This window comes from Callospermophilus lateralis, chromosome 18 (genome assembly GCF_048772815.1).
Source record: "Callospermophilus lateralis isolate mCalLat2 chromosome 18, mCalLat2.hap1, whole genome shotgun sequence".
In the NCBI taxonomy this organism is placed as follows: Eukaryota; Metazoa; Chordata; class Mammalia; order Rodentia; family Sciuridae; genus Callospermophilus; species Callospermophilus lateralis.
This window is the reverse complement of record NC_135322.1, coordinates 6,480,573-6,494,135: the sequence shown is the minus strand read 5'-3', so window position 1 is coordinate 6,494,135 and position 13,563 is coordinate 6,480,573. Positions and strand designations below refer to the sequence as shown.

The 13,563-nt window shown below is 47.7% G+C and overlaps 1 protein-coding gene across 5 annotated transcripts in view; it reads right to left on the bottom strand.

The window, feature by feature from the left end:
• Vrk3 (VRK serine/threonine kinase 3) overlaps positions 1-13,563 on the bottom strand; it is a 36,476-nt gene that overhangs the window by 22,648 nt on the left and 265 nt on the right. For 3 of the 5 annotated variants that reach the window (XM_076839584.1, XM_076839585.1, XM_076839581.1), the window contains exons 1-5: positions 13,347-13,562; positions 6,868-7,007; positions 4,646-4,795; positions 3,183-3,377; positions 904-965 (exon numbers count right to left, since the gene is read on the bottom strand). In XM_076839584.1, coding sequence (XP_076695699.1) covers positions 904-965; positions 3,183-3,377; positions 4,646-4,795; positions 6,868-7,007; positions 13,347-13,354 — 555 coding nt within the window. In that variant the 5' untranslated portion in view covers positions 13,355-13,562. Of the gene's footprint in view, positions 1-903; positions 966-3,182; positions 3,378-4,645; positions 4,796-6,867; positions 7,008-10,488; positions 10,551-13,346; position 13,563 lie in introns of those variants that run through there. The other 2 variants (XM_076839582.1, XM_076839583.1) reach the window with 2 other exon arrangements.

Here is a 13,563-nt window from a genome sequence, read left to right as displayed (position 1 = left end):
TGTGTGCCAGGTGCCATCTGAATGGTGCAGAAAACAGTTAAATGGGGACTCTGTGTTAATCCCATAAGACTTGGGGCAAGTTGAATCAATTCAACAAAGTGGTGCTTGTGAAATTCTGGGGCCAGGCACATAACCAGCTCTCAAGAGCACATGTGACCTGTCATCAGTGAGTCAAGCCCCAGAGCCATGCTCCAAACCACCAACACAGCCTGTGTCTAGGGCTGAAAGGGGACACTCAACCCAGCTGTCCTTCGTTTTCTAGGTACAAGTTCAGCGAAGGAAATACAAGTTGCCATGATGCCAGCTACTCAGGGTTGAGGAGGGGGCTGAGCACCATGGCGATGCCCTCTTAATAAGCACCTGCACTGTGCTGAAGGCCACTCTCACCCACGTGGCTGGTGGCTGCTCTCGCTTTCTCCCTTTACTCCTTCCTTTGGGCCACTCATGAACACTGAGCCTTCTGTTAATAAGCACACACTGTGGATGATTTCACTGAATCCTCAGTGCAGGGACCCCATCTGATGGGTTCTTTGCTGGATTCTGACACCCAGAACAATGCCACATAATAAATGTGTGCCAGGTATGAGGCTGGCAGTAGTGGGCAGGTAGGCCACAAGATGTAAGTGTTATTGATACTGATAAGGGGATGTGCTTGCCTGGGTTACAAGGCCAGAAAATGTCATATGCAGGGCATGCCTGAACACGGGTCTCCTAGAAGCCTGAGATGAGGAACCATGAGCCTGCCTGTCCAGGGTCCTGCCACTATTGATGGGTCAGGGGCACCCTGGCTCCAGCTGAACTCTCCTGCTCATAGACAGAGTCAGAGGTCTCAGGAGTTGATGGTGCATCTGCAAAATCCCAAGCCCTCCCCTCTGAGCTGCTCCGCCATCAGAGGCCACTCACCAGTTTGAGTGAGAATCTGTTTTTACAGCGTGACCCACAGGCAAGGGCAGAGGTAGGCTCAGCTGTGAAGAAACAGAAACAATGAGCAAGGTCCAAACCTGAGGAAAAAGTCAAAGCCATGATCTGCAACCTTCCCAGCCATGGGAAGCAGTCCTAGTTCTTGGGTTCCCACAGGCAAGTGCATCCTTGCCCTCCTCACCTGCTCCTTCCTATTGTCAAACAGCTCCTTTCCTGCTTCCTCTTTCTGTGAATGTCCAGCTGTGCAGGAAAGGGTTAACACTACAGGTCTGAGACCTTCCAAGGTCTGAAAACTGAATTTCAGGAGGGTGCCTAGCATTCCCTAACTGATGAGAGGGGCTCACTTGGCCTAAATCATTTGTGCATCAGTGTGGTTTAGGCTGAGCACCTGCTGTCCTTCTGGGAGTCTGGGATTTGGGTATGAGTTAGGCAAAGGCCCCCTGACTAGCCCCCATAACCACCCTGGGCCCTGAGTCTCTGACAGGCTTTCTTAATGGACAACAATTTCTATGTGCTGTTCCAGCTTATGGCTGAGAGAATTCAGTGTATCTTCTGCAGTAGCTCCATCCTAGGCCACATCCTGGGTCAACCTATATCCAATGATTGATCAAGGGACATAGAAGCCCAGCCATTCTGCTAACATGGAACATGCTGGAACACCTGTTTTGCACTGGAGCCCATTAATTCATTAATCCATGAATGGCGGGACACACAGCCCATACCCGAGAACAGAGTCCTCCTATGACCTGATCACCTCTTAAGGTTACCACCTCGTTCCACCTCTTAACTACCTCACAATGGGGATTAAATTTCAATATGAATTTTGGCAATGATATTCAAACCATAGCAGAGTGACTGCTAAAAGATATTGGATTTCCCTCCCTCCCTTCCTTTTTTGTGATACTGGGGATTGAACCCAGCCTCACACATGCTAGGCAAGCACTCTACCACTAGGCTACATCCAAGGCCTTAAAAAAATTTCTGTTTTTTCTCACTTGAGTCAGGGTCTTGACAAGTTGCCCAGGCTGGGCTGTTACTTGCGATCTTTCTGCCTCAGCCTCCTGAGTAGCTGGGCTGAGGGGTATGCACCACCATGCCCAGCTGGTACTGGATTTCTTTCTGAGGTGAGGGAAACATCCTGGAACTAGAAGGTGGAGGTGGCTGTATGGCATTGTAAATGTACTAAAAGCCACTAAATTTTGTACTTTATGTTACATGAATTGTATCTTAATTAAAAAATTTCAGAGCCGGGGTTGTGGCTCAGTGGTAGAGCACTTGCCTACCATGTGTGAGGCACTGGGTTTGATTCTCACAGCACCACATATAAATAAATAAAATAAAGGTCCATCGACAACTAGAAAAAACATTAAAAAAAACCCAAAAACTATGAACAAAAAGGGCATATAAAAAAAGAGCCTTAGTTCATAACCCACTTGAATCAAAGTGTGAAATATGATATATCAAGAACTATGTAATGTTTTGAACAACCAACAATTAAAAAAAAAAAAAAAAAAAAGAGCCTTGTATACGCAGTCAATAAATGAATGTTAGGTATCATCCATACCAACAATACTGCCACCCTTACTTTCTTCATTGTCACAGAGTCTGACTCCATTGTTTGAGGTTTGACAACAAACAGCTTTTAAGCCCTGCCCCTTCTGGCCAACAACTGGGCAAGCTGCTATGAAAGCCTGGGTGCTCCCTCTTTGGAGCTGGCAGAAGATTCAAACTTTGCCAGGCACTGGCTGCGTATGAAGCCTCACCCCAGCCCCACCCCTAGCTGCCTCTTTCCCTTACTCTCCCAAGGTATGAACTCTTCTTCACCAGACCCCAACTAAGTAAGCAATAAACCTATCTTCTTGGTGTGGATGACATCACCAATCTCAACATCCTACCCAAGTTCTGGGTGGGGACACAACTGTCTCTGCAGGCTGAGCATGACAGTGACCTTTTCATGTGGTCACTGGGCCTGCACTCCTAATGTCAGCAGTCAGAATCATGGGGCAGCACACTTTTCACACAGGCAGACGCTCTTGACTGGCTGCAGGCCTTGCCACTCTGTCCCCTTACTCACAGACTGCTGCATTCACTCAAGTGGGTAACTTTTCAGTCCTGAGTCTAAAACAAAGTTGCCTGGACACAGGTCTGCAGCTAGAGTCATGGCTCCATCCCCATTCTCCAAAGGGGATCGCCCTCTCTAGTCTGTCCTGGCGTTGAAGTGGCCCAGTGTGGCCAAGGCCCTGGTTGACTGGACAGAGTACCTTCATAGAGAATGCCCTGGTCGTTCCTCGTCTGGAGGGTCCCCAGCTTCCAGTGCTGCCCATTCTTGTCCGTCAGCTCTGTCCCCGTGGGCAAAGCCTCAAGTGAGGTGGTCACTCGGCTTCGCCTCAGGGTCTGAGGGCTTCGCCTGGTAGACTGTGGGCTGCTTTTGGGGGTTGGGGGTCTTCTGCAGGCCCCTGCAAGAGGATGGTCTCGATAAAGCCAAGGCAGTATCAGAAAAGGAAAGTCAATGCAGATGAAACAACACACATGGCACTGTTTGCCGACCCACTCACTGGGCAAATGCTTTCAGGGACTTCTATGGGTCAGGTCCTTTGTAACGACATTGGGGGCTTAGACATGAGTCAGGCCTGGACTCTTCCCTCAGAAGCTCCCCGTGTGGTGGGGAAGTCTAATCAAGATACAGCCACTTGAGTAGAGTCTGAGAAGGGGCAGTACTGAGGGATATTAGGGCCAGAGAACAAAGGCTGACTGCTGAAGGAGTCCAGGGAGCCCTCCTAAAGGAAGGGAGGTTAGAGTTGAGCCTTGTTAGATGAGTAAAAGTTTTCTATGAAGAAGAGGACATTCCAGATGTTCACCCCAAAACATCCTCAAACAGGCTTGGCCCTGTACTGAGTATGAAAAGGCCTGGAAATGGTTTGACAAGTCCCTGCCCCGAGAAGAGAGTGGGGTGGTGGGACTGACATTGACACAGGGAAAGATAACACCACCTACCCTCCTCCTCCTCCCCCTCCTCCTCCTCCTCCCCACCACCCCTCAAGGTACACGTGGACAAGAGGCTCTGAGTCCTGGAAGGAAGGAGCCAGTTCTGAGGACATAGGCCCGAGGTCTTCAAGCTTCCCTAGTGCTGGCAAGCACTGATGAGTCATGTTTGGTCCCAACCTTTGAAGGACGCCCAGCCTGAAAGGGACGTGGAGCCTTGAGTGACACAAACAAGCCCATGAGGACAGCCTTAGGCACTGGGGGTGCAGGACAGAGGCTGGAAAGGCTCTGTGGGGGCGGTGACAGGAGGCCTCTGCATGAGCCTGCTGTGCTCAGGAGAGGGTTCCCAGGATGGGTCTCTGAGTGTTGGAAATGAGGTGCATTCAAGGGCAGAGGAAGATGACAGCTCTGGGCCAAGGAACAGACTCAGCAAAGACCCGAGGCTGAAAATCCCTCCAAGTGAGTCTTCTGTGCACAGGGGGTTATGCTGAGCACTGAGGCAGGAACCAGGCCATCTGGACACCAGGCTGAGAGCAACAGCAGGGAGAGACAGGGACAGCTCTGGGTGGTGAGGTAAGGCACCTCCAGGCCAGGTGGTGATGGAATGAGGGGGCACCTGAGGCTGGGGAAGAGGCTGTGCAAGGGGAGATGACGTTCCAGCTGGAGCTATGGTGGCTTTGTCCCAAACACTGTCAGACAACCCATCTTTCCTGTCTAGAATCAGATGAACCCTGACTCTTACCTTTGAGTCTCTCAGGGGAATTCAAGGTATCTTCAGACTCAGTATTGTCACCATCCACAAGGAAGGATGATTTGGGAGAGGTGGCAGTGCTTGACCACTTTACTTTCTTGGGAGGAATTTCAGAACTGGAACTCAGTTCTCTCTTTGAGCCTAGAGAAATGGAAAAATGCACACTGAGTTACACAGGCCCTAAATAGGACCACAGAACCTTTCCTTTCTCTCTTTTTTTGAAACAGGGTCTTGTAGAACTGTGGATGCAGCTCAGAGGTCAAGCACTTGCCTAGCATGTACAAAGTCCTAGTTTCAATCCCAGCACTGAAAAGACGGGGGAAAAAGAGTCAAGGATTGAAATAGGGTCTCATGGTGTTGCCTAGACTGGTTTCAAACTCCCAGGCTCAAACGTTTCTCCTACCTCAGCCTCCTGTGTAATTGCTACAACTCTTCTCCTTTCAGGTATCATTAACTCGGAAAAAACATGATTAGCCCCTGGACTACTGGAAGGCCTCCCAGCTGGTTTCCACACCTCCAATCCGTTTTCCACACACAACAGCCAGAGAAGTCTTTTCAAAATGGAGATCATACCATATCACTTACTCTGTGGAAACTCTTCCACCGCTCTCCACTACACCCACGGTTAAGACTAAACTTCTTACCCAGATCAACACAGAACTGGACCACTTCTTAACACCTCCCTGTCCACCCTGACCATCGCACCTCATGAGAAATCAGGCTGCATGTCTGCCCCCAAACTACACTGTTCTGCGTGCCTCCACTCTGCCTGGCTCCCCACACCCAGTCTTCTCCCCATTCCAAGCCCTCCCCTCACTCACTCTTCACCTAGCTAATTCTTCTTTATCCTTAGGTCTTGGGTGAAACATTTACTCAAGTGGGGAGGCCTTTCATGATCTCCCCCAGAAAATGTCCCCAACTTCTGAGCATCCAAAACTGTGCCGGACACAGTCCTGGGTGCTGTGCAATGCAAATAACAGATTACAAAAATCACAATCTACGCAGGTTACAAAACACAGAAAGTTCCTGTCCTATGGAGCTCACCAACAAGAAGTAATAAAAATATGTAAAATCTTGTGTCTAATCCTGTCACAAGGACCAAAGAAATGTAAATCAGGAAAGGGGGATAGGAAGATGTGGTCTTATTAGGGATGTCAGGGATGGTGCCTGTGAGAAGGCAGCAGCTGGGCTGGGGCTGGGACTCGGAGGCAGAGCACTTGCCTCGCATGTGTGAGGCCCTGGGTTTGATCCTCAGCACCACAGAAAATAAAGGCCTGCTGTCCATCCACAACTACAAAAAATTAAAAAAAAAAGAAGGCAGCTGAGTAAAGACCTGAAGGCAACGCGGGACACACAGGCAAAGGAGGGAAGAACCACCCACCCAAGGAACAGCAAGTGTGAGGGTTCAGAGGCCCAGGCCTGGAGGAGGGGAGGAAGGTGGTTAGAGGACTGACACCATCCAAGCAGCAGCAGAAGGGTAGGAGGTGATGTCTGGAAAGGACTGGGGCCCAATCATGTGTGGCCTCACATGGAAGATGGGGAGCAGAGGAGTGACAGGATCTGGCTATCTTAATAGGAACCCTCAGTGCCACACGAAGAGGACTGCAACAGGGACAAGAAAAAGAGAGCCCAGAGGAGAAGGCTTCTGCAACAACATAGGTGAGAGGTGAGGGCAGGGTGGGCAGGGTGGGTGTGAGGAAGTGATGATGCTGCTGTTTAAAAGGGAGCACCCACAGGGTGTGCTGAAGGGTGGCATATGAGGGAGGCCTCCTGGGTGGCCCCAGTTCCTGGCCTTAGAAACAGGATAAATGGAGTTACTGTTTGCTGCTTCTAGGGAGCGGGTAGACGCAGGTAGCAGTGACATCAGGACCTCAGTTCTGGGCATGGTCAGGCTGAGATGCACATGGGACAGCTGACAGATGTCAAGCAGGCAGTCTGCTCTATGAGTTCTGGGGTTCAGGGAAGGAGTGCAGGCTGGAGACAGAAATGCATGAGTTGTCAAAAGACAGACGGAATTTAAACTACAGGGGGGACAAGACCCCAGTGGGCTGCTGAGGGATGCGTATAGAGCTGTCCAGGCCTGAGCCCTGAGCTTCTGCAGGGTCCAGGCAGGGTCAGAAAAGCTGAAAAGGGTCTGTCCATCCTGAAAACTTACACACATCCACATATGTGTCTTACCCCACTGCAGGGACACTCAAAGTCCTGGTTCTTACCTCGGAAGGACGACTCAAGTGGCTTGGCAAAGGTCTGGGATGCTGCATGCTCCTCAGTAGGCAGAGGTTTTCCACAGTAGGGGCAGAATTTGAAAGCTGCTTCAATATTTCTGCCACAGTGTGGACAGAAGGAGATCATGCTACAAAACAGAAAGGGACAGGGATGAGGAGCTGAAAGAAAAAGCCAATCCACAGCTGACAGGTGGTCATCAGAGTCCTATGGTGAAGGGAAGAGAAGCTGTCACTCTCGGATCCTGCAAGAGGCCACTTCTGAAATCAGTTGTTACCCATTGTGCTGAGGCTTTAGCTACTTGTCCCTTCCTAATGACCCAAGGACAAAGCAGACCAAATAGAAGCAAGTGGCAGACTTCCCAGGAGTAGTGGATGCCCTGAGGTCCTGCAGAGTTGTGTCAGAAAACTGCTCCCATCAGAGCGAGCACCTGTGTAGAAGGCACACCCAGGGTCTTTAACCGCATCTGTGATGCTTATTTTAAAAAATAATAAAAATTTTTTTTTTGAATTAGGGATTGAACCCAGGGGCACTCTACCACTGAACTACATCCCCATCTCAAAATTTTGAAACAGGGCCTGACTAAATTGCTGAGGGTCTTGTTAAATTGCTGAGGCTGGCCTCAAACTTGTGACCCTCCTGCCCCAGCCTCCCAAGTTGCTAGGATTACAGGTGTAGGCTACCAAACCTGGTTTGATGCTTATTTCTTAAACCACACAATGGGGCCGGGGGGACTGTATCCCCAAATATCCACATGCTCCCCTACATTTCCCAGCCACCCTTACAGCTATGTTAGGTACTCATGACCATTTCTGGCCAAAGGGGTGTGGGCGGAAGTCATCTCCTGGCTAAAGCATCTCCTCCATTTATCCTGCCTTGGAGATCATGTATCCCAGGTAACATAGCAACATGACAAAGGAGAGCTGCCTGGTTCACTCTGGGATCTCATGATTGATAAAGACAACTAAGTATGAAGTCACCAAGAGTTCAGGCTTTATTCGTTTCTAGAATAATGAATTATGACTAATTTAGTGGGACAATGGTTATTCATTACATTATTTGCTATGCTTGGTGTATCACTGAAATGGTTCCTGATACTTTTTGAAAATTAAAAACAAAACCATACACAGGTCTATGACAAACGAGGATATGGCAGGGTTGGAGCAGTTAATAAGTGAAAATCAACTAGAATGATGCAGTGGGCATTTCTTTTTTTATCTTTTTGGTACTAGGGATTGAACCATGGGGCGCTTTACCACTGAGCTACATCCTCAGTCCTTTTAATTTTTATTTTGAAACACTAAGTTGCTTAGGAACTTGCTTAGTTGCTAGGGCTGGCCTCAAACTTGAGTGATCTTCCTGCTTCAGCCTCCCAACTCACTGGGATTATAGGTGTGCCCCACTGCCTGGTGTGCAGAGGGCATTTCAAAAATTTTTTTTCCTTCATACATATAAACTTAGCTTTTACTTTTGAAGCAAAATTCAGAACTCATGTCTCCATAGGATGACTATAATTGAACATCTTTTAAGTAGACAGAGAGAGAGAGAGGGAGGGAGATGAGAGGGGGAGAGAGACATTTTATTTGTTCTTGTATTCTAAGATTTAGTGTATGGCAGCAATTAAAAGTTGAAATATCAGAAGCCAAAATGTGTGTGTGTGTGTGTGTGTGTGTGTGTTCATGATTTCATTTTACCTTGTACTGTGGTTAGGATTAGTGTGTTCCAAAGTCCATACATTCAAGGCTTGGTCCCCAAGGTGGTGCTATTGGGAGGTAGTGAAACCATTAGGAGGTGGGGCCAAGCAGGGGATCTTTAGGTCACTGGGGGTCTTTAGGTGCCCTTGAAGGGGACTGTGGGAGGTCAGCCTCTCCCTTTTTCTCTTTACTTCCTCACTGATAATGAAAGGGTTTTGCTCTGCCAGGCACACTTGGCCATTGTCATCTGACACACCCTCCAGAGGCCCAAAGCCATGGGCCATTTACCCATAGACTAAAAGTTCCAAAACTGTGAGTCAAATAAATCTTATCTTTTGTAAGTTGATTATCTCAGGTATTTCATTATAGCTACCACATCTTACAATATAACTAACACATCTTACAATGCAAATTTCTAATTAAACCCTTTTCCTTTAGTCAAAGTCAAGGTTGGTTTTCTGTTGCAACTGTCAACAGTGGTGTCCTTGAAATCACAGACTTTGGTCCCAGGTGCACTGGATGTGAATTCCAGACTTGCCCAGGCTGAGAAAGTTCCTTAGCTTCTCTTTGTCTCTGTCTGCCTAGACAATACAAAATGTCTAGTGCCAGCACCTGTCTGACAGAAAGATTGTTGAAGTCTAGTGGATACTTATATCAAGTGCTGAGAACAGGGCCTAGTCACTGAAAAGCTTTTCTCCTTTTTTTTTTTTTTTTTTTTTCCCTTTCCAGTGCTGGGCATCAAATCCAGGGACTCACACATGCTAGGCAAGTTCTCTGTCACTGACCACACCTTGATCTTGAAAGCTTTTAAGCACTCTTATTATATTCCATTTGTTAACATTTCTATCCTTTCCCTTTTCTCTTTCCATACTGTAATTTCAGAGCTTCTTGGGCCTCTGTTTCCTTGAAGTGATGATATGCAGAATTATAGATCTTTTTTAAGAGAGAGAGAGAAAGAGAAAGAGAGAGAGAGAGAATTTTTTAATATTTATTTTTCAGTTTTCAGCAGATACAACATCTTTATTTTATTTTTATGTGGTGCTGAGGATTGAACCCAGCGCCCCGTGCATGCCAGGCGAGCACGTTACTGCTTGAGCCACATCCCCAGCCTCAGAATTACAGATCTTTCTCTTGAAAACCACAGGCCATCCATATAGCTAATGAAAGAAATCTCAGGAAAAAAAAAAAAAAAAAAAAAGAGTTTCTCCTTCTCCCAGGCTACAGAAGTGCAGAAATCATACTCTGGTATAAAAGGGTTCTTCTGCTATTTCAAACAAAAGAGCTGTGTAAGACACCTGGTCTGTGAAGACCACTGTCAAGTATCCTTTTCCTTTCCAGTAAGGAGGGGTGTAATTCTGAGTGATTGTCTTAGTGATCAGTTGTTCTGGCAGTAACATTGAAATCACATCTGTCTTCTCAAAGGTGTAAACACTGGGGAGCATCTGTTTAGCCACAGGACTCTCTGCCTTTCCCCTTCTTCCTTTAGGCCTGAAGGTCAGGTGTTGATGCTGGAGCCACAAGATCAAAGCTGGATATACAGTTGTCCAAACTTTGTATTAGTGAGGAAAAAATTTGTGTCTGTGTTAAGCTACTGAGATTTGGAGGTTATTTGTTACTGTGGAAAAGACTAGCCCAATCTGACTAATAACACACAAAGACACCATTGGATTTCATATGTAAACAAAAGGATGGTTTAGAAATCTGTGGTGGTGTTAAGTGGATTTTCCCCAGGGGCCAGTGCCCTGGGATAAAAATGGCCCCCCAGGAAGGAACAAGTGTCTAACCAGGTGAGTCCTGCCACACTAACAATAACACTCCTCCTAGGAAGGAAGTCTGCTGGCTGCAACAGAGGTGAGACAGCAAGAGTGGGTTACTGGTGAACCAGCCTCAAGGGTCACATGCCTGAGGGGATGGTACCTTTATAGGGTCGCAGTCTGGCTCTGGATTCACTGGCTTGGAAATTTCATCTTGATAGTAGCCTAGAAGTGAACAAATGTGGAAACAATGACTTGGACTCGGTTCAATTCACAAATAAGTGAAAGATAATATTTACTGAGCACTGGCCATGCAGCCAGTATGTGCTAAGTCTATTCATTCATTCATTCATGCAGTAATAACCTATGGAGGTCCTAGTTCTTTCAGTCTTTAGAAAGGAAACAAACACAGCCCCTGACCTCAGCAAGCTCACAGTCTGGTAGGGGAAGACAAGCTTATAAAGAAATGATCAAGTAACTGTTGAACAGGTCGGGAGGAGATAGCACTAAGGAGGACAATAAAGTACCTCAGGAGAAAAAGGGTGCCAAGGGGGTTGGCAGGTCACTGTTTGCACGGGGTGGTCAAAGAGGACATCACTGGGAGGGTCAACTGAGTGGAGATCTAAGGGAAGCCACAGAGTGGGTTATGGATATCTGTGGAGGGTCCCTCCAGGCAGAGAACTTTCTGTTACCTGATTTAGTCCACATCACAGCCCAAGAGGTAGGTTCTGAAAATTATTACCCATTCTTTTTCTTTCTTCCTGAGCTGGGGATGGAGCACAGGGCCCTTAAACTCTACCACTGAGTTATGCCCCCAGCCCTCTATAGAGAGTGTGGCATCTATACTTTCCAAAGACAGCTGTAGCAATATTTCTAGTCTTGTGTGCTCTTCGGAAAAGGTAACCCTTTCCACTAAGAAGCATGGCTCTGAACCCTTCCTATTGGATTTGAGGCCTACTATTGCTCCTACCAATAAAGATGGGCATAATTAATGTAATGTAATGGCATGCCCCCTCCAAGGCCAGGTCATGCACCTGGCTGGCTCATTCAGGATGCTCCTGTGTGGTACTGAGTTTCCATAATACGAGGCAGCCTAAAGTAGCCCACAGACTACATGGAGAGGCCCAGATGAAGAGGAATTGACCCTCACACAACAGTCAGCATCAGCCACTGGACATGCAAAAAAAGCATGTCTTCTGGGTAATTGATATTCCAGCTTTGGAGTCTTCCTGCTGTGGTCCCAGATGTCACGCAGCAGAGACAAGCCAGCCCCACCTGCTTGCTCTGAAACCCTAACCCACAGAACCTATGGCCATGACAAATGGCTGTTTACAGAACTTCATTTTGGGATAATTTGTTCCATAACTGGAACAAAGAATAACCTGAAGCACAGAGAGGTTTAATTGCTTATTTAACAACAGCTCCCAACTCATGAGTTCAACATATGTAGATTGAAATCTTCACAATCACCTTTCACAGAAGAATAACTTTTCCCTTTAAGATGTGGAAGGAGAGGCTCAGAGAGGGACAGTGATTTGACCAAGGCCATACAGCTCTTCAAATGGCAGATCCAGAAATATTATTTTAATTTCCCACCAACTTTATAAGCCAGAGATACGCATCTCATACTCGAGACTTACAAACTGCTGCTCAAAGACTATGCACCTAGAAAGCGGTAGGGACAGAACTCAATTCTGGACCTATAAAGTTCATGTTCTCAACTGGCACAAATTCATAAAACAAAAACAAAAACTTCACTGGTTCTTGGGCTGCAGGTCAGAACATTCTTTCAGTCTTTAATCTGAAAGCTGATGCTGTGTAGAACTGAGCCAGGAGGAATACTAGATTTTTTCAACCACAGACATCTGCCTGTCCCCTACTCTTACACTGTCACTAGCCTCGTCTCAGCCACTTCTACCTTGTGCTATTACAGTCACCAGTAATTTTAACTAGAATTCCTGCTTCTACCCTCATCCCTACAGTCTATTCTGAAAGCAGCAATTAAATCTTAGACCCTGTCCTTCCTCTGCTCAACACCTTCCAGTGGCTTCCATTTCAAACAGTAAAAGTCAAAATTCTTAGCCCATAAGGCCCTACATGATCTCCCATGTCCCACTCCCACTCTGACTTCTCCCATACACCCTTGCTCACTCTAAGCCAGCCACACTGGCCTCCTTGCTTTTCCCCAAAACATGACAAGATCTTTCTGCCCCAAGACCTTTGCATTTGTCCTCACATCTTCCTAGAATGTTTTCTGCCCATGTCATGTTCATGCCATCATTTTCTCCAGTTCTCCCTTCATATGTCACCTTTCTGGACAGATCTTTTTTTGATACTACTCATAGTACACACTATCCTCCTCCCACCATTTCATTTTTCTTCGTAGTGCTTGTCACCACCTGACATACTCTAACTTCCTTATTGCTGACTCCTCTGAATAGGCTGGTAAGCTTCAAGATGGAAGGTTTTGTTTGCTTTGCTCACCACAGTACACCCAGAACCCAGAACAGGCTGAAACCCGAGGCTCCAATCCTCAGGCCAGTCATCCATTTATTTTACTTATTCAATAAAATTTTATTAACATCTACTATGCGTCAACTACTATGTTCCTCCTAGATTCCAAGACGCAACACAGCAAGAGGGCTAAAGGTTAGACTCCATGCTAAGCGCGGAGAGGCAACAGCCTAGGTGACAGTGACATGTCGCCCGCCCCCTTCTCAGAAAACCAGGGCTGACTTAGCTGCCAAGGCGGAGCATCTGTCAACCCCAGATGCTTAACCTTAGCCACGCCCACCAGCGTCCAAGGGGGCTGGGGTCCTAGCGCGCGGAGAGGTTCCGCAGCCTCTCTAGTCCAGGCCCCAGGGCGAGGGGGCTCCGCTTCCCAAGAAGGGTCGTGCTGAAGTCACAGGCCACAGCCGAGCTGACTCTGAAGGAAGCCAGGAACTTCCCTCACCTCTGTACTTGAGAACAGGGGTGGGCGCCAGAGTTTCTGCGGTCAGAGCCGCAGGAAGTGGGACTCACCTTCTCATTACCCCAAGGAAACTTCCTCTAGCGCCGGTGACGCTGCGCACGCATCCTCTTCCCGGAGGCCGGGCTCCCGAGCAAGCGCAGCGACCTCCAAACTACCCCGGGGCTGTCTACCTGGGAACTCCATTTCCCAAGTGCCTTCGCGGCAGATCAGCCGTCTAACCCGGCTGGGGAGAAACTCCCTCGTCGCTTACTTCCACCCTCTTCGGAA